At 46.2% G+C, this 27,902-nt stretch overlaps 1 protein-coding gene across 4 annotated transcripts in view; it reads left to right on the top strand.

The window, feature by feature from the left end:
- Window positions 1-26,519, top strand: part of LOC139414316 (paired box protein Pax-7-like) — a 71,928-nt gene extending 45,409 nt beyond the window's left edge. For all 4 annotated transcript variants that reach the window (XM_071162233.1, XM_071162232.1, XM_071162235.1 and 1 more), the window contains exons 6-9: window positions 2,500-2,665; window positions 3,229-3,422; window positions 24,815-25,064; window positions 26,357-26,519. In XM_071162233.1, coding sequence (XP_071018334.1) covers window positions 2,500-2,665; window positions 3,229-3,422; window positions 24,815-25,064; window positions 26,357-26,472 — 726 coding nt within the window. In that variant the 3' untranslated portion in view covers window positions 26,473-26,519. The remainder of the gene's footprint in view (window positions 1-2,499; window positions 2,666-3,228; window positions 3,423-24,814; window positions 25,065-26,356) is intronic.
- The last annotated feature ends 1,383 nt before the right edge of the window (window positions 26,520-27,902 follow it).

Genomic DNA, 27,902 nt, shown 5'->3' with positions numbered 1-27,902 from the left:
GTTAGAAGTTGAGTGACTTATTTCTCACGAGTGCTTGGACAGTGAGGTATTATTATCTCAGTCCCTTTTTATCATGAGATGCTCTTGATGAGGCAGACAATCAAAACTGAGATTTTTCTTTATGTGATTGAGATCTCTGTGTATGTGAATTTATGTGTAGCATTTGTTTGCGTTCAGGAGGAGAGGCCTCAATAGCAGTGAGTCTGTCCCTGTGTTAGTCCCTTGAAAGTTAGACTCTTTAAGAGCTGTTTAAAAGGGACGCCCCCTCTTTGTTCCCAGTGTTCTGACTGGCGTATGGAAGCCCTTTTGTCCCCTCCTTTCATCTGGCTTCACAATAGGCCAGGCCATTTGAAACACAACAGTAGATGAACTGCGCTGACAGTGTATTAAACTCTGATGAATTGCCAGTGCGAGGCATAGATCAGTGTCCTTCAACCTTTAGCCCACATTGGGCCCAGGCCTTGTCTTGGTTAAATGGAACAGGTTGCTGGCTGTATGGCTGCTCTTTTCAAAAGGCCTGATTATATTCATGTTTTGTTGAAGCAGAAGCCTTTTTAAAATGTGTAAATCACTGCAGTTATAAAGGACTCTCTTTAGTCACTTCCATTCAGGGAGTTGACATTGTGCATTTGTAGTTGCATTTTGATATAATTCTACATTTTATTTAGCTACCAAGATGTAAACAATGTGTGGTTAGACTGCGAAAAATAATATGTATTCATGTTTTTTTAAATTACAGATAAACTGCTAAATCCATCCACTTAGTATAATATCATTGAAATATTTCACTAAGTATGAGAGAGAGAGAGAGACAGAGAGAGAGAGAGAGAGACAGAGAGAGAGAGAGAGAGAGAGAGAGAGAGAGAGAGAGAGAGAGAGAGAGAGAGAGAGAGAGAGAGAGAGAGAGAGAGAGAGAGAGAGACAGAGAGAGAGAGAGAGACAGAGAGAGAGAGAGAGACAGAGAGAGAGACAGAGAGAGAGAGAGAGAGAGACAGAGAGAGAGAGAGAGAGAGACAGAGAGAGAGAGACAGAGAGAGAGAGAGAGACAGAGAGAGAGAGAGACAGAGAGAGAGAGAGACAGAGAGAGAGAGAGACAGAGAGAGAGAGACAGAGAGAGAGAGACAGAGAGAGACAGAGAGACAGAGAGAGAGAGAGACAGACAGAGAGAGAGAGAGACAGAGAGACAGAGAGAGAGAGAGAGAGAGAGAGAGAGAGAGAGAGAGAGAGAGAGAGAGAGAGAGAGAGAGAGAGAGAGAGAGAGAGAGAGAGAGAGAGAGAGAGAGAGAGAGAGAGAGAGAGAGAGAGAGAGAGAGAGAGAGAGAGAGAGAGAGAGACAGAGAGACAGAGAGAGAGAGAGAGAGAGAGAGAGAGAGAGAGAGAGAGAGAGAGAGAGAGAGAGAGAGAGAGAGAGAGAGAGAGAGAGAGAGAGAGAGAGAGAGAGAGACAGAGAGAGAGAGAGAGAGAGAGAGAGAGAGAGAGAGAGAGAGAGAGAGAGAGAGAGAGAGAGAGAGAGAGAGAGAGAGAGAGAGAGAGAGAGAGAGAGAGAGAGAGAGAGACAGAGAGACAGACACAGAGAGAGACAGAGAGACAGAGAGACAGAGAGACAGAGAGACAGAGAGACAGAGACAGAGAGAGAGTATACATACTATTGACAAGAGAGTATGCACAACTGTGGTGGCATTCTTTATGGCATCCAAGTGTCTAATAGGTTCACAAACATACTTGAGATGTCTGATATGCAGCTTGTGGCCCCTACCTCTGACCCCTTAATGACTTCTTAGGGCAGACTGTTGACACAGATCACAGCTTCAGCCACTTAAGAAGAACAACAGGTTCAGACCACTGGACCTCCATGCAGGCTTTGGTTTCTCCAGGGACAAGCTGGCTCCACCAACACCATCTCTAACAGCAACAGGCAGATGAATCACAGGTGGTAGGACTACACACACAATTAATCTGGAGCATTCTGGAATCATAGATCCATTTCATAATATATACATTGTGTTAACATATTCACCTATTCCTTTGCACAGAACATGAAGAGAAAATGATGGCTATTCTGGTATACATAACCTTGTGCTTGCTGAGAGTTAGAGGGTGCTTCACTCTTACAGACGGCTTATCATAGAGTAGCTAAACTGAGTGGAAGGTAGACATTCTCTCTCTCTGTCTTGCTCTCTCTCTCTCGGTCTTGCTCGCTCTCTCTCTCTCTCTCTCTCGCTCTCTCTCTCTCTCTCTCTCTCTCTCTCTCTCTCTCTCTCTCTCTGTCTGTCTTGCTCTCTCTCTCTCGGTCTTGCTCGCTCTCTCTCTCTCTCTCGCTCTCTGTCTGTATTGCTCTCTCTCTCTCTCTCTCTCTCTCTCTCTCTGTCTGTATTGCTCTCTCTCTCTCGCTCTCTCTCTCTCTCTCTCTCTCTCTCTGTCTGTATTGCTCTCGCTCTCTCTCTCTCTCTGTTTGTAGTTTGTCCTCTTCGTCCTCCTCATCAGTTATTTTCCCTCCAGGTGTGGTTCAGCAACAGAAGGGCCAGATGGCGCAAGCAGGCAGGAGCCAATCAGCTGGCCGCCTTCAACCACCTGTTACCTGGAGGCTTCCCGCCCACAGGGATGCCCAGCCTACCTACCTACCAGCTACCTGAGTCCTCATACCCCGGCACTACACTGTCACAGGGTAAGACACACCCACATGCCCACACACACACACACACACCGACACGCAGACACACATGCGCACACACTCAGACACAAGCCTCCACATCTGCTTATCCCAGAGGCTCTGTTTAGGGCTCAAATATTTGTGTAAATGGACGTGTTTGATCTACTCTAGATATCACTTGGGTTACAAATATCTATGCTATGTCTGCTACACGTTTAGAACATGTTAACAGAATGTTATATCATAAAACAGTTATGTGCTAAATATAGGATCTATACAGCAACTAGCCTGTGTTACACAATGACAGGGAAACGGAGTTTCAAATCAAATCAAGAGCAGGATATTTCTAAGCTACATACAGTATGAAAAGGGGACACATTATGTCTGAGCCGGCATAAGCCACTGCTAAAACATCATTTTATCTCCTTACTTTTAGTTTTTGATCTGAGTCTGGGGGTTTGAGACCATCAAGGTGCAATAAGTTGTTTACAAGGCTGAGGTTTGAGAACAGTATATTTAGTTGTGGTTCTCTTGTCTCACTTCCTTACCCATGCTCCGTGTCATTGTTATTGGTTCAGATGGCAGCAGTACGTTGCATCGGCCCCAACCCCTGCCTCCGTCCTCCATGCACCAGGGCGGCCTCTCTGACGGCAGCTCCCCCTACGGCCTCTCGTCCAATCGCCACAGCTTCTCCAGCTACTCAGACACCTTCATGAGCCAATCAGCTGCCAGCAACCACATGAACCCGGTCAGCAACGGCCTCTCCCCACAGGTCAGTTCAAGGCCAAGGGCACAAGTCTCCCCTATTTCCTCCCTGTCCCGCCTCTTTTGATATGGATGTGTACCGTAAGCTACATAAAGTTACATTTTTACAAAAAATGCTTCTGATATAGACATCTGACCATTTTAATGATTCAATGACCCAAGGTTAAAATTGTGTATATAATTTGCTGAACCACCACTCAATTAGAAAAAGCAACTCAGTAATAGACTACTGTGTGTCGATCCATCATCTTTTATTCTAGCTTCTAAAGCTCTGGGTTTTCATTGGCTCATTTAAATTGCTACAATTGTAAAACAATTGGATTTACATCAACAAATTAAAATTAATCTTGATAGAGGCACATCGGCTCCAAAACAGCGGTTTCCACTTTCCTGGGACATCAAAATCCTACTTCGAACATGAGAAACACATGTGAATGAAATAATTAGCTAAAGCTTAGAAATGAAGGCACTTAATCTTCTTCAAGGAATTGTTCAAAGTTTTTAGACCTTAGTATTATATGGTATTCCATTAATCTTGTACGACAGCCGTCTTCAGCTCTCAGTCTGGGCTGCGTGCAGCATCTGTCTGCAGAGGAAACGGCTGGCTACGGTAGGCTTGTAGAGGAGGGACAGTAAATGTGTGGGAGGCTGTGTCGGGCTCCCCTGCTCCCCTCCATGGCCTCCTAAACCCCCAGCCCTCCTGCTTCACCTTCCCTCTCCTCTCCTCTCTGCTCGGCCCTCCACACAGTGAAAGTACGGTGGAGCATTAGAGTAATAGACGCGTCGCTGACCAATTGGAGTTTGAATTAATAGGCATTAGATTGCCTTCTCACCGAGCAATTCTCTTCTGTCGTAGAAAATACAATTGCTTTGCCCCTGTGTCCACTTGTGTGTGTTAGCGTGTGTGTGTGTGTGTGTGTGTGTGTGTGTGTGTGTGTGTGTGTGTGATGTGTTTCTGTAAAGCTGGAGATTCCACATGTTATCTTCTTTGGGCACCTCATTAAGGAGCGTTTAAATGTGACTCTATGTAAGGGGTTGAGCCTTAAGTAGGTAGCACAGAATGTAAAATGATTTGTATAGAGGCAAATCATGTGTAAGGAGTTAATTATACACAATTACCCATCAATACTGGCCAGTCTTGCCCACCCTCACCAACAAGATGTGGTTAACAAGCAGAAAATACGATTGAAATGGTGTGTAAAGAGTTGAAAATGAATTTCATTACTGCATTTGTCCGCAATTCCCCCTCATTCACACGTGTTTTATTGGGAGTTTTTTTCTTTCTTCAAATATTCTTGGTATTACCCCTCTTTCTTCGTGGAAGAAAGAATGAAGGATTTTGGTGACAAAAAATGAGATTTTCTCTCCTGCTGGAGCGTTGGAGGATAACATGGAGGCTCACAGGGTGTTTGATTGTTAATCGTGGCACAGGGGCTTTAAGTGCTAATGCTCTCACTGCAAACCTGCAGGAAACACCAGGAATGCTTTTTTCATTAATGGCTCTACAGTACTGAATACGGGCTGACGACACAGCAGCTCCCTCTCTCTCCCTCTCTTCCCAAGCATTCCATTATGTGTTTGGATAATACACACTTCCTGTTTAGCACTGGGGATTACAACCTTGAATAACTGTAGAAAATCATTTTCAATATTCAATAATTATATTAAGTCGGTTTAAAAAAATAAATAATTGTAAGCAAAAGGTGGTTTATTGTACTACATATTTGGGCATTTTACAGGTATGCTTTAAAACCAACACAGAGGTAGAATATTTAACCCCTCACAGTATAGCCATGTGACATTCCTTTCACTCTCTCACTATGTGGTGATGGATGTTCTCTGACAGAGGATTCAGAGTTCACACTGCCTCAATGCTCACACACACACGCACGCACGCACACGCACGCACGCACACACACACACACACACACACACACACACACACACACACACACACACACACACACACACACACACACACACACACACACACACACACAATCACACAACTCAGCTTGTCTGTAGTTAAACAGACGTCACCTTCAGTTCTCTCAAATGCATCTCATCTTGAATGTTGTTGTTGACGTTGATTTAGTTCTCTCCTGTATTCCTCCTTCTATGTCATGAAATAACAAGCCAATACAAATAGACTCACCATCATGATGGAAATTATAATGTTATATTATGGGTTTTCAGACAGCATCTGTCCAGAGGAGATATGTCTGTGTGTTGGTATATGTGAGCTATTTTCTCTGGTGTCTGGTACTGATGGGCTACCCGTTACTGGTAAAGAGGACAACATTCTGTGATTCCCAGTAAATGGTCTGTGTTGGCCAACTACCAAGTCTGTAATGGAATCCTGCCGGCAGGTGCACCCATCCCAATCCCGTAACGTTTTCCCATTATGGCCGCTGGAAAAGCCATCCACACCGGCACAGGGGTTGTTGTCATGTGGGATATGTTTGGCTGGTCTGGGAGAGAGGCACTAGCTATGTCAGGGGTGGGGTGGGGGGTTAAGCTGTGGCTGGGCCAGAGTTATGAGAGCAGATTTGTTGTGTTGGTCCTGTTTCATTTGGTGTAACAGCAGGTGTTGGATAGAGGCCAGGAGTATGAGGTGGAGGCAGGGAACAGAAATATCAGCAGGTGTTGGATAGAGGCCAGGAGTATGAGGTGGAGGCAGGGAACAGAAATATCAGCATGTGTTGGATAGAGGCCAGGAGTATGAGGTGGAGGCAGGGAACAGAAATATCAGCAGGTGTTGGATAGAGGCCAGGAGTATGAGGTGGAGGCAGGGAACAGAAATATCAGCAGGTGTTGGATAGAGGCCAGGAGTATGAGGTGGAGGCAGGGAACAGAAATATCAGCATGTGTTGGATAGAGGCCAGGAGTATGAGGTGGAGGCAGGGAACAGAAATATCAGCAGGTGTTGGATAGAGGCCAGGAGTATGAGGTGGAGGCAGGGAACAGAAATATCAGCAGGTGTTGGATAGAGGCCAGGAGTATGAGGTGGAGGCAGGGAACAGAAATATCAGCAGGTGTTGGATAGAGGCCAGGAGTATGAGGTGGAGGCAGGGAACAGAAATATCAGCAGGTGTTGGATAGAGGCCAGGAGTATGAGGTGGAGGCAGGGAACAGAAATATCAGCAGGTGTTGGATAGAGGCCAGGAGTATGAGGTGGAGGCAGGGAACAGAAATATCAGCATGTGTTGGATAGATGCCAGGAGTATGAGGTGGAGGCAGGGAACAGAAATATCAGCAGGTGTTGGATAGAGTCCAGGAGTATGAGGTGGAGGCAGGGAACAGAAATATCAGCATGTGTTGGATAGAGGCCAGGAGTATGAGGTGGAGGCAGGGAACAGAAATATCAGCATGTGTTGGATAGAGGCCAGGAGTATGAGGTGGAGGCAGGGAACAGAAATATCAGCAGGTGTTGGATAGAGTCCAGGAGTATGAGGTGGAGGCAGGGAACAGAAATATCAGCAGGTGTTGGATAGAGGCCAGGAGTATGAGGTGGAGGCAGGGAACAGAAATATCAGCAGGTGTTGGATAGAGGCCAGGAGTATGAGGTGGAGGCAGGGAACAGAAATATCAGCAGGTGTTGGATAGAGGCCAGGAGTACGAGGTGGAGGCAGGGAACAGAAATATCAGCAGGTGTTGGATAGAGGCCAGGAGTATGAAGTGGAGGCAGGGAACAGAAATATCAGCAGGTGTTGGATAGAGGCCAGGAGTACGAGGTGGAGGCAGGGAACAGAAATATCAGCAGGTGTTGGATCAGCAGGTGTTGGATAGAGGCCAGGAGTACGAGGTGGAGGCAGGGAACAGAAATATCAGCAGGTGTTGGATAGAGGCCAGGAGTACGAGGTGGAGGCAGGGAACAGAAATATCAGCAGGTGTTGGATAGAGGCCAGGAGTACGAGGTGGAGGCAGGGAACAGAAATATCAGCAGGTGTTGGATAGAGGCCAGGAGTATGAGGTGGAGGCAGGGAACAGAAATATCAGCAGGTGTTGGATAGAGGCCAGGAGTACGAGGTGGAGGCAGTGAACAGAAATATCAGCAGGTGTTGGATAGAGGCCAGGAGTATGAGGTGGAGGCAGGGAACAGAAATATCAGCAGGTGTTGGATAGAGGCCAGGAGTATGAGGTGGAGGCAGGGAACAGAAATATCAGCAGGTGTTGGATAGAGGCCAGGAGTATGAGGTGGAGGCAGGGAACAGAAATATCAGCAGGTGTTGGATAGAGGCCAGGAGTATGAGGTGGAGGCAGGGAACAGAAATATCAGCAGCGACTGAAAACATTAGTATTGCTTTTTTGATGGAGGGAATTTTGTGTCAATCACCTGGAACTCTCTTGCTTTGAAGACCTGAGAGGATTTTCATTCACAACAAATAGTTCCCAAACTTTTAATTTGTGAAACATATTTTGGAAGTCTTCACCATATACTCACAATGACATACAAACTATAAGTGTCACGCCTGCTCCCACTACCCCTCCACCAGGCTACCCGTCATTATACTCACCCGTTAACATCATTACGCGCAGCTGCGCTCATTGGACTCACCTAAACTCCCTCACTGTGTTGATTACCCCTGTGTATATGTCTGCTCCTCTGTGTTGTTCCCTGTAGTAGTATTGTTTGTTGTGTCGTCTTTATGTCCAGATGCTGTTCCTGTTCTGTTGCATGTCCGTCTGTATTAAATGGATCACTCCCTGTACCTGCTTCTCATCTCCTGTGCTGGGCGTTCCAATAAGTTGTTACTATATAAACAAGTATGCCATGCTGTGGCCAAAGCTTCAGTTACGATTCCTTTTACAGTACCTTAATAAGCAGAAAGTAATTGGTTAAATAATGAAGGCGTGACTGAATAACTCATTGACAACAACTTAGCTCTGCGCATTTCCTGGTCCGTAAAGGCATAAAGGCTGTCTTGCCTACTACTTACTGAAACAACATACTGTGTACTAATAGTACTACAGACTATTTAGAAAAACGTACGCACTAAACAACATATTACTCCTCCTTGCTGAGAAGGCGTCATGTAATGAGCAGTTGTGCATTCCCCGCCTTTCGTTCATTTTTGTAGATCTTGTCCCCTATTCTGATTATCAGCTGTTGTCAAACACACATGGTCGTGAAAAGATGATTCTCTTCCTCAATAGTGTGCAGCAAAATTCTACTAAATGAAAAGCCGAAATGAGTACGGCATCCTGGCAATTAAGGCATACTCAGGTTTCAGACTTTCACATACTGTAAAACTTAACATTTTGGTATACCTTAGAGCCTACTATTTAGAACGCAAGTATTGTCATTCGGACACGGCCGATAAGTTACAGCAAAATAAATACAATTTCACGTTTGTTCTAATGATATGTAGCCTTGAATTTGTTCTAATTCTTCCAACTGTCTATCTGTTATCCATTTTAAGCAAAGGTACTTTATTTACAAAGCCTACTGTACCTGGTTATGGCATGGTGAACTAGCACTGTAAAAGGAACTGTAATCATAGCTTAGGTGGTCTACATCTTCTCCAGACACAATATCAGGTCATAGGAAACTCCATATAAGCCTTTGAAGCACTAGCTGTTCTTGGGAGATGTGTTCGTTGGCAGCCGTTTGGACTGAATTCCTCTGTATTGCATGACAGGGACACCTGCTGGGAGAGTAGAGAAAACAACTGCTCCTCATGAGGCTTCAACAGTACCAATAGTTTGTGTTCTAACCTTCTTCTAAAGGAAGAAGCCCTCTGTAACGAAGTACAAACATTGCAAATCCCAGGGATGTTGAAGTTGAGGATAACATACAGCGGGACACTCCGAGCTAAATAACATACAGGAAAATACTGTCAGTTGATCAACCACACTCAGGGTGTAGTGGGCTGTTGATCATACTACAACTGAAAAACGCGTCTATACCTGCCAGTTATTACTGTGAAATAAATGAGTAATCAACATATTTGACCCTTTGGATCAAACCTGGAATGGATCAAACAGGTCCACAAGAGGACTGATTAGGTCAAAGTGAAGCGATGCAGTATGTACATAGTAAGGCTACCAATCCTTATGGATTCAGCATAGATTCTTTTCAATGTGTTTATTTATTTTCTCAAATGGCAAAAAGTATAACTATAAAATATTCCACAAATGTAAAGGGTTATGTGTGTTAGGATTAAACCATGGTAGTTAGTTAGTGTTCCGTTTTACCCTGTAAGTGTTCCGTTAGTGTTCCGTTTTACCCTGTGTGTGTGTGTGTGTGTGTGTGTGTGTTTTGGAATTAGAGGAAACACACACACACACACACACACACACACACACACACACACACACACACACACACACACACACACACACACACACACACACAGGGGATCAGAGGCAGGCAGAGCAGCTCTCACCCCTGCCTCCCTTTGATCTGTGTCCCCAGGCCTGCCTGGCTGCCTGCTTTGCACCTCACCATGCACGCTGACACCACGCACGCTGACACCACGCACGCTGACACCACGCATGCTGACACCACGCACGCTGACCCAACCTACGCTGACACCACGCACGCTGACACCACGCATGCTGACACCACGCACGCTGACACCATGCACGCTGACACCACGCACGCTGACACCACGCATGCTGACACCGCGCACGCTGACACAACACACGCTGACACAACCTACGCTGACACCACGCATGCTGACACCACGCACGCTGACACCACGCACGCTGACACAACCTACGCTGACACCACGCACGCTGACACCACGCACGCTGACACCACGCACGCTGACACCATGCACGCTGACACCACGCACGCTGACACCACGCATGCTGACACAACCTACGCTGATAACACGCACGCTGACACAACGCACGCTGACACCACGCTACGCTCGCAATGCTAACGACTTCCCCAACTGTCTAACAGAGATAAGCCAGGGGAGACTCCAAGCTGCCGCTCTTCTCTTCCATTAGCGAGCACACTGACGCTTCTTTAAAAATGGGATGAATTCTATTTAAGACGCCAACATTAGTCGTTGCCAAAAAGAGGGAGAGAGAGAGAGATAGAGGGAAAATGGAGGGAACAATCTAGAGGCTCTGACTCCATTCCTCCCCCCTCTCTGACTTCTAACAAGACATCCTGCACCTGAATACCAATGAGAGAGGGAGACTCATGTAGTCCCCCACATTATTAAAAGTTGGGCATTAAGCCTCTCACCAGGCACCATGTCAGCTGGCAAGCTCCACTGACAAGAAATCAAAGGGGATGAGTACATAGCCTGCATTCATAGCTCAGCCTCTCGCAGAGCAAGAGGGGGAATACATAGTTAATTAGAACTTCCATTAAAACAAATACTGTTTCAATTTGGCAAGTATAAAAAAAGATATAAGAGGCTTAAAAAAAATAAGAGACCTGCTGTTGGCAGCTACCAAGAGAATCATGGGCAAATCATATCCACTGGCTATATGTTTTAGCATATATTATTAGGGCTTGCTGCTTGTTTAACACGTCTGAACTCAGAGGAAAGGATTGCTGGTATCACAAATATACAAGTACAAACATTGGCGATATGGGGCTTTGTCTGTGTTTAGCTATGTATCAGATGGAATGGGGTTTTAGGTGCTTTTAGCGTGGGTATTTTATATGACGCAAAGGTCAAATGTTTTTCCCGAACAGGCTTGTACTCTCTAAACCAGTTAATGGGTTCTCTATCTGTGGTTGGTTCCATGCCTGCGTTCTCTATACCTCAACCTCTAACCCCCCTAGAGCAGCTAAGTGAAACCAATACGCTCTTTGCTTCTCGTTTCAAAAAAATATCTTTGGATGTGGTTTCATTTATTTATTATCTACCAACCTTTCCCCTTCTCTTTTTTTGACAACTCTTGCCAATAGTACGTCTACTCCCTCTCTCTCTCTCTCTCTCTCTCTCTCTCTCTCTCTCTCTCTCTCTCTCTCTCTCTCGCTCTCTCTCTTTCTCTCCGTCTCTCTCCTTCTCCCCCTGGAGAGGCAGATGAAAGGCTTTGGCGGACAATAAAAATGCTATTTAAATGCAAGAGTGTTGTGTGCTGGTAAGAGATATTTCCTGCAGAAAGTGAGCGGTTGCATCCTGATAAATAGTCAATATAAGGGAATGCGATTGACATTTATCTAGCGGAGACCGCCAATATACATTTCAGCAAGTTCTAGAAGTGGATGATTTAAGTAGGAAATGACTGAGACGGATTCACATGTGTGTCCCACGCAGACAAAATGCACATAAGATGGAGAATGGTATTGCCTTTATTTAAGTGTAGGCACATCGATTCTATCTTGAATACCAATTACACACCGGTGTACACTGTGGAACATACTGAAGAAGTTTTATTCCATACATTTGTGCCATTATTTCCTCTACTCCATTTCATAATATTATAACCAAGTGTTACTATTATTATTATTCATATTTTCACAGTCTCTCACCTTCCACTTGTTGGAGTGGGAAGTGTTAATGCTGAGGCAGGTGAAGTGAAGTCTGGTGTATGAGGCATGCACACTGTTGTGACCTCTGTGGGAGGGGTCAGGGGGTGGCAGGGTCGCAGCAGGGCCGGGCTGCAGTCAACCTGCCTAGCTAGCCGTCTGGACGCTGGGGATGTTGTCTGGCTGCATGTGTTTCCTGTTAGTTCCAGATGCCTCTCTGACAGGTGCATGGACGTGATTAATACTCTGTCTCTGGCCATATCTCTCTCTCTCTCTCTCTCTCTCTCTCTCTCTCTCTCTCTCTCTCTCTCTCTCTCTCTCTCTCTCCCTCCCTCCTTCTCGTGGGCCAGTTAAATTACAATATGCGAGGTGGTTTGGTCCCCAGCTGGTTGTCTGGTGTAGCAGCCCGTTCCTCTCAGTATCCAGCTGAGAGCTATTTCACTATTTATTTACATGTAATTATGACTATGAGGTGCAGATATTAACACTGTCAAGAACAATTTGACCTGACATTTTTCACTAGGCCTGGCTCCTGCTGGTTTCAGCAAACAACCCCCCCCCGCGCTCCCCGATCCGCCTCGCTTTCCTCTCCGAGCTGCTCCCTCACACACACAGCCCTGCCTCACTGAAACCTCTCTGCTGGAATCAGAAAATCTGCCGTTTAATTTGGCAGAAGCGGCGGTGCGAGGTGAATTGCAGTGTGTGTGTGTGTGTGTGTGTGTGTGTGCGTGCGTGCGTGCGTGCGTGCGTGTCTGTGATTTTGTATTGGAGTGGGTTGCTCTTGTTCCTGGTGGCTGAATCCATCCCATAGTAACTCAAGCATATCACTAGCAGAGAATAGAGGATTGCTCCCCACACGTTCTCCAATTGCAGCCCAATAGACGTAACCTCTGGTTAGTGAGGGGCCCTGCATGCACAGTGGGCCGTTTAGGAGGGAGGGAGTCCTTTCTCTGGCTAGTAGCAGGCAGCTGTGCTCCATTGAACACAAGGATAGAGAAGACGGGCGGGGGCGGGGAATGGGTCAGAGAAGAAAATGTATTTAATCAAATCTATTACAAAGCTATTATTCTCCAATTACATTTTATGAAATATTGCTTGCTACATCCATTTGTTGACCAAAATATAAGCTTGTTTTACTCCAATGTTTGTAAACAAGGTAAATGTAAACAAACACCATATAGCCCCAAAACATGGTTACAATTATACATTTGATATCATAGATGGTCAGTCCTTGCAACTATAGCTCTTTCTATGAATTTGAGAGCGGTTACATTTCTCCAGCCCCATCCCTTTGCAAAACAGGGGGTGGGAGCATGCTTTGTAACGGTTTCAATTAAGGATTCTAGCTTTAATATCTTGTGGAATTTCGTTTGATATTCTGTTTGCTTTAGTCTCCAGTTTAGCTGTTTGATCAAATGGTGCAGATCAGTGTTTGTGGGGAGAATAGTTAGAGAGCGGAGTAGAGAGTCTGGGGGACACTGTGGTAGTATGGCTAATGTTGTGAGAAGTGACAGCTTGTTCCAATGCCCGCTAATCATCCTCATCTGTGCCCGGCATGTCAATGCCCAGATTCTGTCAGTGCCAATCAGGCACTTAATTGAACACAATTAGCACCCCACCTTCCCTGCCATACACCCCACACTCTTCAAATTCCTATTTCTCTCTCTCTCTCCCTCCACTCTCTCTACTCCCCATCCTCCCCCTCTCTTCCTCCACTCTCTCTACCCCCCATCCTTCCCCTCTCTTCCTCCACTCTCTCTACTCCCCATCCTCCCCCTCTCTTCCTCCACTCTCTCTACTCCCCATCCTCCCCATCCTCCCCCTCTCTCTTCCTCCTGTCTCTGCCTCCTTGGCGGCGGAAGACACTTTTCACTTTTGATTAACGTGCCGCGGCCAATTAACGCGCTGACACGCAGGCCAGGACCCGTCATCTGCTGTCTGCCACCAACGCTGCCGTCTGCGTCCTGGCCCCACACTGCACCCACCACCTCCACCATGACCAAAACGCTTTAATTCAATTTATGCAATCTCTGTTATTTTTAAATAGCCATTTTGTCTGCTCAGATGAGGGGCCTTACTGCCCGCTGGGCTGCCCATGTGAGAAGGAGGGATGAGGAAGAGGGAGGGCTGGACTTGGGGTTGCACTGCTATTGACTCTTTAGAAAAAATCCTTGATCTTTAAGTACTTTATTCTCTTTCCTAGTTGTTTTCCAAATGAAGGAATTTATGCTGTTTATTTGATTTGTAAGTTTGACTTCATTTTGTTCATCGCAAAATAAATTCACCCTGCATTCTTGAATTGATCAGTAAAATAAGGTTTCAATTAGATTTGGAGTAATATGGGATTCAAAGTATTTTTTGGACCAGTTCTCAGAAATCATTTTCAAATATTCGATATTTGATATGGAATATTCCTAATCATTTTAGTCGTTGCACAAGTTTGAATTATTTTCTATGTACATGTATTTGGTTCCTCAATCATCCAACACAAACCACACAGTATACTCAATTTACTTGACTTATAGGTCAGTGAATTCAACCATACATTTAATCTCTGTAATCACACCCACAGGACTGGCCTTGAAAAATCGACCCAAATCTGGTGTCATCATCATCCCTGATCTTAAGTCATTCCCAGCTGAGGCGTGTATCAGCCAGGCAGATCTGCCAAGGTGTGAGATGTTATTCTGTGCCCCTCGGGATAACTTCCAGACATTTGGAGTGCTTATTTTTTCCTCTCTGCCCCAGTGACCTCTGCCGAACTTAAAGGTACATCTTGCGGGCATTCGATTTGGGCAGAACAGGAGCTATCGGTGACAGGGGAGCTAATCCAGTCTTGCGCAGATTAAGAGCAGAGTTTGTGGAGTGGGGTCTGTTGGCGCGGGTGCTGGCGCCAGGAATGGAACACAGGGCTGTCCTATCAGCTCTCCAGGCAGGCTGGCCCTCAGGCCAACTTTAGTCCTAGAGGAGTCTTTGTACTTCCCAAATCCTCTCTCTCACACTCTCTCTTTCTGTCTCTTCTCTCTCCTCTTTCCCCTCGTTTTAAATCTCTTTCTCTCTTATACTGTATCACCATTTCTTTCAGATGCAAAAACTTTGTCTGTGAAATATTTTAGTGAAAATGAAAAAAAAATGTACAGGTATAGTGAACATTTTCATCTGTCTGTGGGTAGTGCAGGTCCCTGGATAAACAGGTGCATTCTGACCTGATCAAATTCAATGCTGTAGAATAACAGTGAAATGCTTACTTACAGGCCCTTCCCAGCAATGCAGAATCCAATCAAATAAATCATAATAGTAATAGAAAAAATATATACAGTGGGGCAAAAAAGTATTTAGTCAGCCACCAATTGTGCAAGCTCTCCCACTTAAAAAGATGAGAGAGGCCTGTAATTTTCATCATTGGTACACTTCAACTATGACAGACAAAATGAGAAAAAGAAATCCAGAAAATCACATTGTAGGATTTTTAATTAATTTATTTGCAAATGATGGTGGAAAATAAGTATTTGGTCACCTACAAACAAGCAAGATTTCTGGCTCTCACAGACCTGTAACTTCTTCTTTAAGAGGCTCCTCTGTCCTCCACTTGTTACCTGTATTAATGGCACCTGTTTGAAGTTGTTATCAGTATAAAAGACACCTGTCCACAACCTCAAACAGTCACACTCCAAACTCCACTATGGCCAAGACCAAAGAGATGTCAAAGGACACCAGAAACAAAATTGTAGACCTGCACCAGGCTGGGAAGACTGAATCTGCAATAGGTAAGCAGCTTGGTTTGAAGAAATCAACTGTGGGAGCAATTATTAGGAAATGGAAGACATACAAGACCACTGATAATCTCCCTCGATCTGGGGCTCCACGCAAGATCTCACCCCGTGGGGTCAAAATGATCACAAGAATGGTGAGCAAAAATCCCAGAACCACACGGGGGGACCTAGTGAATGACCTGCAGAGAGCTGGGACCAAAGTAACAAAGCCTACCATCAGTAACACACTACGCCACCAGGGACTCAAATCCTGCAGTGCCAGACGTGTGCCCCTGCTTAAGCCACATGTCCAGGCCCGTCTGAAGTTTGCTAGAGAGCATTTGGATGATCCAGAAGAAGATTGGGAGAATGTCATATGGTCAGATGAAACCAAAATATAACTTTTTGGTAAATACTCAACTCGTCGTGTTTGGATGACAAAGAATGCTGAGTTGCATCCAAAGAACACCATACCTACTGTGAAGCATGGGGGTGGAAACATCATGCTTTGGGGCTGTTTTTCTGCAAAGGGACCAGGACGACTGATCCGTGTAAAGGAAAGAATGAATGGGGCCATGTATCGTGAGATTTTGAGTGAAAACCTCCTTCCATCAGCAAGGGCATTGAAGATGAAACGTGGCTGGGTCTTTCAGCATGACAATGATCCCAAACACACCGCCCGGGCAACGAAGGAGTGGCGTCGTAAGAAGCATTTCAAGGTCCTGGAGTGGCCTAGCCAGTCTCCAGATCTCAACCCCATAGAAAATCTTTGGAGGGAGTTGAAAGTCCGTGTTGCCCAGCAACAGCCCCAAAACATCACTGCTCTAGAGGAGATCTGCATGGAGGAATGGGCCAAAATACCAGCAACAGTGTGTAAAAACCTTGTGAAGGCTTACAGAAAACGTTTGACCTCTGTCATTGCCAACAAAGGGTATATAACAAAGTATTGAGATAAACTTTTGTTATTGACCAAATACTTATTTTCCATCATAATTTGCAAATAAATTCATAAAAAATTCTACAAGGCCTCTCTCATCTTTTTAAGTGGGAGAACTTGCACAATTGGTGGCTGACTAAACTATTTTTTGCCCTTCTGTACATGGAGTACAAGTACTGTGTTGATGTGCAGTGGTACGGGGTAATTGAGGTAGATATGTACATACAGTGCATTCGGAAAGTATTCATACGCCTTGACTTTTTCCACATTTTGTTACGTTACAGTCTTAGGGTTGTTGTCCTGTTGGAAGGTGAACCTTCGTCCCAGTCTGTGGTCCTGAGCGCTCTGGAACAGGTCTTCATCATGGATCTCTCTGCTCTGTTTATCTTTCCCTCGACCCTGACTAGTCTCCCAGTCCCTGCTGCTGAAAAACATGATGCTGCTCCCACCATGCTTCCCCGTAGGGATGGTGCCAGGTTTCCTCCAGATGTGACGCTTGGCATTCAGGCCAAAGAGTTCAATCTTTGTTTCATCAGACCAGAGAATCTTGTTTCTCATGGTCTGAGAGTCCTTTAGATGCCTTTTGGCAAACTCCAAGCAGGCTGTCATGCGCCTTTTACTGAGGAGTGGCTTCTGTCTGGCCACTCTACCATACTGGCCTGATCGGTGGAGTGCTGTAGAGATGGTTGTCTTTCTGGAAGGTTCTCCTATCTCCACAGAGGAACTCTAGAGCTCTGTCAGAGTGAACATCGGGTTCTTGGTTACGTCCGTGACCAATGCCTTCTCCCCTAATTGCTCAGTTTGGCCGGGCAGCCAGCTCTAGGAAGAGTCTTGGTGGTTCCAAACTACTTCCATTTAAGAATTATGGAGGCCACTGTGTTCTTGGGGACTTTCAATGCTGCAGACATTTTCTGGTATCGTTCCTCAGATCTGTGCCTCAACACAGTCTCGGAGCTCGACAGACAACCTTCGATCTCATGGCTTGGTTTTTGGTCTGACGTGCACTGTCAACTGTGGGACCTTATATAGAAAGGTGTGCCTTTTCAAATCATGTCCAATCAATTCAATTTACCACAGGTGGACTCCAATCAAGTTGTAGAAACATCTCAAGGATGATCAATGGAAACAGGATGCAACGGAGCTCAATTTCGAGTCTCATTGCAAGGGGTCTGAATACATAAGTAAATAAGGTATATATGTTTTTTATGTTTTATACATTAGAAAACATTTCTAAAAACCTGTTTCGCTTTGTCATTATGGGGTATTCTGTGTAGATTGATATGTTCAATCAATTTTAGAATAAGGCTGAAACGTAACAAAATGTAGAAAAAGTCAAGGGGTCTGAATACTTTCCGATCACTATAGGTAGGGATAAAGTAATTATGCAACAGGATAGATAATAGACAGTAGCAGCAGCATATGTGATGAGTGTGTATGTGTGTGTGTGTGGCGTATGTGTGTACGTGTAATGTGTGAGTGAGTGAGTGTGTATGTGTTGGCGTGTCATTGTAAGTATGTGTGAGTGTGTGGGTAGAGTCCAGTGTGTGTGTATGTGTTGGCGTGTCAGTGTAAGTATGTGTGAGTGTGTGGGGAGAGTCCAGTGTGTGTGTATGTGTTGGCGTGTCAGTGTAAGTATGTGTGAGTGTGTGGGGAGAGTCCAGTGTGTGTGTATGTGTTGGCGTGTCAGTGTAAGTATGTGTGAGTGTGTGGGGAGAGTCCAGTGTGTGTGTATGTGTTGGCGTGTCAGTGTAAGTATGTGTGAGTGTGTGGGGAGAGTCCAGTGTGTGTGTATGTGTTGGCGTGTCAGTGTAAGTATGTGTGAGTGTGTGGGTAGAGTCCAGTGTGTGTGTATGTGTTGGCGTGTCAGTGTAAATATGTGTGAGTGTGTGGGGAGAGTCCAGTGAGTGTGTATGTGTTGGCGTGTCAGTGTCAGTATGTGTGAGTGTGTGGGGAGAGTCCAGTGTGTGTGTATGTGTTGGCCTGTCAGTGTAAGTATGTGTGAGTGTGTGGGGAGAGTCCAGTGTGTGTGTATGTGTTGGCGTGTCAGTGTAAATATGTGTGAGTGTGTGGGGAGAGTCCAGTGAGTGTGTATGTGTTGGCGTGTCAGTGTCAGTATGTGTGAGTGTGTGGGGAGAGTCCAGTGTGTGTGTATGTGTTGGCGTGTCAGTGTCAGTATGTGTGAGTGTGTGGGGAGAGTCCAGTGTGTGTGTATGTGTTGGCGTGTCAGTGTCAGTATGTGTGAGTGTGTGGGGAGAGTCCAGTGTGTGTGTATGTGTTGGCGTGTCAGTGTAAATATGTGTGAGTGTGTGGGGAGAGTCCAGTGTGTGTGAGTGTGTGGGGAGAGTCCAGTGTGTGTGAGTGTGTGGGGAGAGTCCAGTGTGTGTGAGTGTGTGGGGAGAGTCCAGTGTGTGTGAGTGTGTGGGGAGAGTCCAGTGTGTGTGAGTGTGTGGGGAGAGTCCAGTGTGTGTGAGTGTGTGGGGAGAGTCCAGTGTGTGTGAGTGTGTGGGGAGAGTCCAGTGTGTGTGAGTGTGTGGGGAGAGTCCAGTGTGTGTGAGTGTGTGGGGAGAGTCCAGTGTGTGTGTGTGTGGGGAGAGTCCAGTGTGTGTGTGTGGGGAGAGTCCAGTGTGTGTGAGTGTGTGGGGAGAGTCCAGTGTGTGTGAGTGTGTGGGGAGAGTCCAGTGTGTGTGAGTGTGTGGGGAGAGTCCAGTGTGTGTGAGTGTGTGGGGAGAGTCCAGTGTGTGTGAGTGTGTGGGGAGAGTCCAGTGTGTGTGAGTGTGTGGGGAGAGTCCAGTGTGTGTGAGTGTGTGGGGAGAGTCCAGTGTGTGTGAGTGTGTGGGGAGAGTCCAGTGTGTGTGAGTGTGTGGGGAGAGTCCAGTGTGTGTGAGTGTGTGGGGAGAGTCCAGTGTGTGTGTATAGAGTCAAAAATATTTAATGCAAAAAGGATCGATGCAGATACTCCGGGTAGTTTTGATTAACTGTTCAGCAGTCTTATGGCTTAGAGTAGAAGCTGTTCAGGAGTCTTATGGCTTGAGGTAGAAGCTGTTCAGGAGTCTTATGGCTTGAGGTAGAAGCTGTTCAGAACTTTTTAAGGATCTTGAGGGCCCATGGCAAATCTTTTCAGCCTCCTTAAGGGGAAGCGGTGTTGTCGTGCCCTCTTCACAACTGTGTTGGTGTGTTTGGACATTGAGGTCCTTAGCAAAGTGGACACCAAGGAAATTGAAGCTCTCTGTGGTCAATCAAGGGTTAAGATGGGCATATCACATTACGTGACTGTAAAGATATTATGTAAATATTGTTTAGGGATATTACATTGGGTGCTTCATAAGTAGTGATAATGAAGGGTATTAAATAACATTGTGATGGATGGCATCTCTTTGAAACTGTGGTTTGAATATGCCACTGTGGGGAATTTAGTGAGAATGTATGTAAGAAAATTCGGACATTTTTCCCTCTTTGTTGTAGCCTAAAGAAATATTGCCTTTCGCTTTTTCTGTCAGTCAACTTCCTCACAGCAAGTCAAATTTTATTCTGGCAGCAAATCTAACAATGAGCAAAGGCTCATCAAACATTTAAGCAGACACAAAAATATAATTTGACTGTTAAGGAAATTAGCAGGGTATGAAAGAACCTCTTTTTGTGTCACAAATGCTCTATTTGTTTATCTGAAAGGATGCACATTGTATCAACTTCCAGTTCTCCATTCACTCCGCCGCGGGGCTGGGGGGCTCAGAAGTTGAGAGAATTAATGAGTTTTTTATTATTATTTATAAAGTAATCTATCTGTAGAGAGCGAGGCAGGGAACGCCCTGGAGCAGTGTCCTTTAAACTGCTCCTGTCTCACATTATCTCCTCCAACAGCCCTAGCACAAAGTCAAACAACAAACGAACACTGAGGACGCTGTACGGAGAGAAAGAGAGGGGGGGAGGGAGACAGGGGTGTAGTGGAGGGCTGTTCTGAAAGAGAGTGCGGGTGTTGGTTAAGTGTGTATTGAGTGGTGTTGTTCTGGAGCAGAGCAGGTCTAAAGGCCTGTTGAGGGTGTGTTTTACACCCTGCAGCTGATACTCAGCATATCTTCACCCACATCAGATCATAGGGGGAAGTGGTGAAATGACATTGATTTTTGTTTAGCTGTGTGAAAGCAGAAAGACATTACAGATAGCTAATATGAACCCGGCTCAATCGAGGAGCTTACCTTTCCCCCCTCCAGCAAAAGTTAACCAAAATCATCTGAGTGATCTTAGGAGAGGCATCTCAAGGATACAACCTTCCAGACAATCCTCTCTTTTTTACAACTGCAAACTTCTTTGCAATCTTGACGGGAAAAAAATAAATTATAAAATTGTCCATGAAAAGTAGCCTTCTCTTTTGAAGAGCTAGTTAAACCTATGAATAGTAATAGGGCTGATTTGAGCACAGTCCCTGATTATTGGCTGCTTCATTATTTCATGTTTAAATAAGGAAGTGATGTAATCAAGCTTCAATTAACTGATGACTATATCTGGCCCACCCCTCCAGCTGTCTCCCTGGACCCCCGACTAGCACTTCCCCACACCCACGTCACATGACCAGCACATCTTAGTCCAGCACAGCATAGTACGTACATCACAGCCCAGCACAATACAGCAGGGGACAGAAGGTTCCACACGGAGTCTGTTCTGCAGCTCCGGTCCATCTGGGAGGGAGCATCCCATGTGTCCTGCATGCAGAGAGCCATGAATCTCCCTCTCATAGATACATGTCACATGTTCTGTATAAATAAGTGGTGGGGTTGGAGGAGGCTGGGGATTTCCATGCTGATAGAATTAACATGAGGAAATCGCTAACCAGCCTTTATGTCTCTGATGTGCCTCAAGTGCTTCATTTTTCCTCAGATATTTTTTTTTCAGAATATGATTAATTTGTGGAATAAGATCCATTTTCCGTATGCGGTGTGTGTGTCTGGCTATGCATTGCTGAGCAGTATGACTGCATACGTATGCAGTAAAGAAGTTCTAAAGTATAAAGGTTTCTGAGATGTCCACTCTGGAGTTTGACTGGAGCCCTGTCCTTCTGTAGGATATTTTGCACCACAGCATCAGCTCTGTGAACTGTGTTTAAACCTTTGTGTGTGTGTGTGTGTGTGTGTGTGTGTGTGTGTGTGTGTGTGTGTGTGTGTGTGTGTGTGTGTGTGTGTGTGTGTGTGTGTGTAACCACCTCCATGATGAGCTAATTGGTTTAGCAGCCAAAGCGCCAAAGGCCAGCCCAGCGTAGCGAGACACAACGTGAACCTGATGTTGGGGAGGATGCTTCCATGCAATAGAAGGGAAGCATATGTGGGACCAATTCCCCCATTAAGAGTCTCTCCCTCTGCTTTCCTAAAAGGGAAATATAAGTCTAATTCAACATTTTATGTTTAGGGCAAAAGCTCAGTAGAAACGTCCGTCTGCACTGCATTGTGGTGATGCCTGTGCCTCTAGTCTAATGGAGATAATAACATTCATAGCACTAGTGGATTATTATTTGTTAACTTATGGTTGTGTACAGATGCAGGATCTTAACACCTCTTTGGGATAGGGGGCAGCATTTTCACTTTTGGATAAATAGCGTGCCCAATTTCAACTTCCTGCGACTCATGCCAAGAATATAAAATATGCATATTATTAGTATATTTGGATAGAAAACACTCCGACGTTTCTAAAACTGTTTGAATCATGTCTGTGAGTATAACAGAACTTATGTAGCAGGCAAAACCCAGAGGACTAACCATTCCGAAAAAACAATTTTGGAGGTCACTGTCTATTCAATGGTTTCACTGGGAAACTAGATTTCTAAGGCACTTGTTTGCAGTTCCTACCGCTTCCACTGGATGTCACCAGTCTTTGGAAATTGGTTGAGGTTATTCCTTTGTGTAATGAAGAAGTACGGCCATTTTGGATCAGGTTAACATTATGTGTACTGTTTGAGAGTTGCGCAAGACTAGAAAAGTAGCGTTTGTTTGTGATCCTCCTGTATTGAAAACAGATAGACCCATCTTCAATTTGATCAATTATTAATGTTTAAAAATACCTAAAGTTGTATTACAAAAGTATTACAAAATATTTTGGCAAAGTTTACAGGTAACTTTTGAGATATTTTGTAGTGACGTTGCACAAATTGGAAGCTGTTTTTTTCTGGGTCAAACACGCCAAATACTTTGACATTTTGGATATATATCAACGGAATTAATCGAACAAAAGGACCATTTGTGATGTTTATGGGACATATTGGAGTGCCAACAAAAGAAGCTCATCAAAGGTAAGAGGTGTGGTGCCTGCAGGGTTGAAATATGCTACTCTCTCTTTGTTTACTGTTGTGCTATCATCAGATAATAGCTTCTTATGCTTTCGGCGAAAAACCTTTTTGAAATCTGACATGTTGGCTGGATTCACAATGAGTGTAGCTTTAATTGAGTATCTTACATGTGTGATTTAATGAAAGTTAGAATTTTATAGCATTTTATTTGAATCTGGCGCTCTGCATTTTCCCTGGCTGTTGGCCAGGTGGGACATTTGCGTCCCTCTATCCCAGAGAGGTTATTAATTTGAACCATTTTACTACAGTAAGAAAATGACCCTACAGCAACAGGACATGTAAATGATTATGTGGATTATAATTAATGGACAATTTTTGTAGGATTTGATAGGGCAAACAAGTATGACATTTCAAAATGGAAATTACAATTATACTGCAAGTTTGCATTTCCTGTAGATGAATATGACATATATTGCTGAGTATTAAATAAATGCACTCATGCTGTATAAATAACACTCCTAATACTTACCCTAGCCATAACTGTAACTCATACTAGCAGTAGGCCATTCGGTGAGGCTAGTAGAGTCTATTTGTTTGGGGATCTGATCTAAGGGGATCGTTTACTGCTTCCAACTCCATTACTATTCATGAGATGGCTCGGCTAGGGGCTGGGGATTAGGGACTCCCTCAGTGCTTGTTGTGGTGTGTAGGCCTCAGGCCTCCTCCAGCCCCCAGGCTCTGGGATATACAGGGGCTGTCTGGCACTGCTGGTGGTTCTATTATCACCCTGAGACCCTGCTGTCCTCACGCTGTCCCCGCGCTGTCCCCACACTGTCCCCACGCTGACCCCACGCTGTCCCCGTGCTGTCCCTGTGCTGTCCCCGTGCTGTCCCCACGCTGTCCCCGTGCTGTCCCCGTGCTGTCCCCGTGCTGTCCCCACACTGTCCCCGTGCTGTCCCTGTGCTGTCCCCGCGCTCTCCCCGTGCTGTCCCCACGCTGTCCCCGTGCTGTCCCCTCGCTCTCCCCACGCTGTCCCCATGCTGTCCCCGCGCTCTCCCCGTGCTGTCCCCGCGCTGTCTCCGCGCTGTCCCCGTGCTGTCCCCGCGCTCTCCCCGTGCTGTCCCCACGCTGTCCCCGCGCTGTCCCCACGCTGTCCCTGTGCAGTCCCCGCGCTCTCCCCGTGCTGTCCCCACGCTCTCCCCGTGCTGTCCCCACGCTGTCCCCACGCTGTCCCCGTGCTGTCCCCATGCTGTCCCCGTGCTGTCCCCATGCTGTCCCCGCGCTGTCCCCATGCTAAACACTGAATTCACTGGCACCTCTTTCTTTCCCTCTATCACCCCATCTCTCTCTCACCCCATCTCTCTCTCTCATCCCATCTCTCTCTCTCTCACCCCATCTCTCTCTCTCATCCCATCTCTCTCTCTCACCCCATCTCTCTCTCTCACCCCATCTCTCTCTCACCCCATCTCTCTCTCTCACCCCAATTCTCTCTCTCACCCCATCTCTCTCTCACTCCATCTCCCTCTCTCACCCCATCTCTCTCTCTCACCCCATCTCTCTCTCTCACTCCATCTCTCTCTCTCACCCCATCTCTCTCTCACCCCATCTCTCTCTCACCCCATCTCTCTCTCTCACCCCATCTCTCTCTCACCCCATCTCTCTCTCACCCCATCTCTCTCTCACCCCATCTCTCTCTCTCACCCCATCTCTCTCTCACCCCATCTCTCTCTCACCCCATCTCTCTCTCACCCCATCTCTCTCTCTCACCCCATCTCTCTCTCTCACCCCTGTCCTTTTTTTGTGACTTCAAGACTTTTTGTTGTTCCATGTTTCAAAGTTAAATGGGTGTTTTTTAGCTGCCTTTGTACAACTCGGTAATGTGATAACTCCCAGTGTTTGCTGCAACGTGCTGGTGTAGTTACTCAATCCCATCCATGTGTTGTTTAGGACCTAGGCCTCTCTAAACCCCCCTCTGTCTCCCCTCTGCCCTCCCTAGGTGATGAGCATCCTGAGTAACCCCAACGCCGTGCCCTCCCAGTCCCAACATGACTTCTCCATCTCCCCCCTCCACGGCAGCCTGGAGTCCTCCAACCCCATCTCAGCCAGCTGCAGCCAGCGCTCTGACTCCATCAAGGGGGTGGACAGCCTGAGCTCCCCCCAGTCCTACTGTCCCCCCACCTACAGCGCCACCAGCTACAGTGTGGACCCCGTCACCGCCGGATACCAGTACAGTCAGTATGGACAGAGTAAGTACTGCATCTGCATTTATGTGTGAATGTGAGGAAGGGAGTGTGTTTGTATGCATTTCCCATCTGACCTCACCAATACAAGTCTCCTGCATGTCTTCCACCTCATATGAAATGGAACCAGTGGTACTGTAATTAGAGGAAATGGTGCCCACCTCCACCACCTCCTGGGCCGAGCTGCCCCCTGACCTTTGACTCCTGGTCTGTCTGATAAAGGCCTATGATTCACCCTCCGGTGCTGCCTGGCTTAGTCACACCCCACTCTGCTCTGCTTAGCTGGGAACAAGGAGAGGGCCACTTCAAAGACACTAACACACCCTAAGGGGCACCCTGTCCTCTTAGCCACCCCTCTCTCTCTCTGTCTCACACACACACACACACGCACGCACGCACGCACTCACACACACACGCATGCACGCACTCACACACACACACACACACACACACACACACACACACACACACACACACACACACACACACACACACACACACACACACTTCGGGACAGGAAACAGGCTGATTAGATTAACATAATTATTGACTGATGCTGTGTCACAACCCTTCATAATGGGTAAACTGAACCACACTTCCCCAGCCAGCCTCCCTTTGGTCCTGTTGTGTGTGTGTGTGTGTGTGTGTGTGTGTGTGTGTGTGTGTGTGTGTGTGTGTGTGTGTGTGCGTGCGTGCGTGTGTGCGTGCGTGCGTGTGTGTGCGCGCATGCCAGTAGCGTTATTATCAGCCAGCTTGCAGAGCAGAGAGACTGATGGCGGTGTGGATGTGATCTGATGTGTGCTTAATTAAGACAGTGATTGAGCACAGTGGCTGGCTAATGAACGGAGGAGAGAAAAGAAAGCTGCTGTCTACTGATGAAAATGATCCGGGATATGAAGTGTGGAGGGCATGAAATCAGAGATGCTAAGTGTAATGAAGACTGGCACACACGACACACACTGGGACCATGCTGACTGATAGCATGGAGACTCTATGAGGTGGCACATGCCCTGTGCCAAGTCTGTGTCAACCTCAGACAAGGCATGGGAGAGAGAATGTTTTGTTTTCTAATTATTTCTCATTTTACTCCACTTAGTTCTGCCACAACTCATTTTGAACGGAGTCAGAAAGAAAAAGAAAATGACATTGAACAAAAAGGACAGAAAGGGGTGTGTTTGAGGAGTTGGCCACCTGTCAGTGTGTGTGTGTGTATGTTTCTTTGTGTGTGTTGTGCATGTATATTTATGTGTGTATATCCCTCACATGTTCACGTTTATCTGTGTGTCTGTTCTCTCTAGCTGCAGTGGACTACCTGACTAAGAACGTGAGTCTGTCCACCCAGAGGAGGATGAAGCTGGGAGACCACTCTGCTGTCCTGGGACTGCTGCAGGTGGAGACGGGACAGGCCTACTGAAACAGCCAGCCTCTTTCTGGCTCCACCCAGTCTAAACTCAACACCCCTTTAACATATACAACCCTGCTGCTGCCCCCCCCCCCCCCCACCCTCCCTGCAGCCTAACCACTGCAGCACTCTCTCCCCCTCCCCACCCTGCAGGCAGTCAGGATGTCTCTGTGTATGTCAGAGTGTCTTTTTGCCTCTTGATTACGAGAGGACTTGTCATTAGAACTGCCTTTCCATGGATAGCCAACAGGCAGCCCGATCCTATACCCCAAGACCCCTAAACCGTGGCTCTGCCACTCCTATGTGCCCTCCTCCCTGATTGGCTCTGCCCAGGCAACCCAGAGATGATGGCCCCAGCCAGCATGGAGAACGCGCCCCCTGGGTGCACACTGCAGTCCAGTCCAGCACAACCCTCAGAGCCACTTCCAAATGTACTTTGACCTTGTTGTTTATAATAGTTCACTAAGCCAATATCATTCAAATGATTATCACTCTTGTTTTTTTTATATCAATATTGTTAATATTATTATTGCTGTTACAATTATGATTAATGTGATTCTATTTTTGTTTGTTATTCCCTTCATAGTTATTTTCTCTCTCCGTGTGAAATACTAGCAGATGACTGAGGTGATGTGGTGGGTTGCAGTGGTGTGTGTGTGTGTGTCGGTCCAGTCGGAGAGAAGCTGATTGTTTTCCAGGCTGGGGCTCCTCCGCCTAGACCCTGAGCTTTAATGTTCGTGAGCGATTTGACCTTCCCGCTTTCACATTCAACTTGACATTCCTAAAGAACTTGGCCACTCAGTGGGAAGTCTAGCTGGGCGGATTCTACTGCGAATTAGCTGCGCTTTGGCGGCCAATGGCTTCCCCCCTCCCAACATCCATCCTTAGCTGTACTCCATGGGGAGGAGGGCATTGTTTGTAAAAAACAGGATTGGGGAAATGAATGTATTTTGTTTAGAAATATGGACCTTGCCAAGGAGGACTAAACCCCCTACCCAAAAGCTCTATGTGACTTTAACAATGGAAGGAGATTAAACAACACCAACATAGTGTCAAAGCTAATTATAAATGACCCTTCTCATTACCAGCCAGGTTTTATATATGTTTTGTTTAATTAAGATATAAAATCACATGTAGCTGTTTACCATGTTGGTTTGGACCAAGTGTGCATTCCTTTGAAACATTCCTCCAGCATGGCTGACTGATGCCAGTCACATTCCTTTGAAACATTCCTCCAGCATGGCTGACTGATGCCAGTCACATTCCTTTGAAACATTCCTCCAGCATGGCTGACTGATGCCAGTCACATTCCTTTGAAACATTCCTCCAGCATGGCTGACTGATGCCAGTCACATTCCTCTGAAACATTCCTCCAGCATGGCTGACTGATGCCAGTCACATTCATTTGAAACATTCCTCCAGCATGGCTGACTGATGCCAGT

The sequence above is a fragment of the Oncorhynchus clarkii genome, chromosome 7 (assembly GCF_045791955.1).
Source record: "Oncorhynchus clarkii lewisi isolate Uvic-CL-2024 chromosome 7, UVic_Ocla_1.0, whole genome shotgun sequence".
In the NCBI taxonomy this organism is placed as follows: Eukaryota; Metazoa; Chordata; class Actinopteri; order Salmoniformes; family Salmonidae; genus Oncorhynchus; species Oncorhynchus clarkii.
Note: the sequence above shows the minus strand (reverse complement) of the source record. Positions and strands in the feature narration are given on the sequence as shown.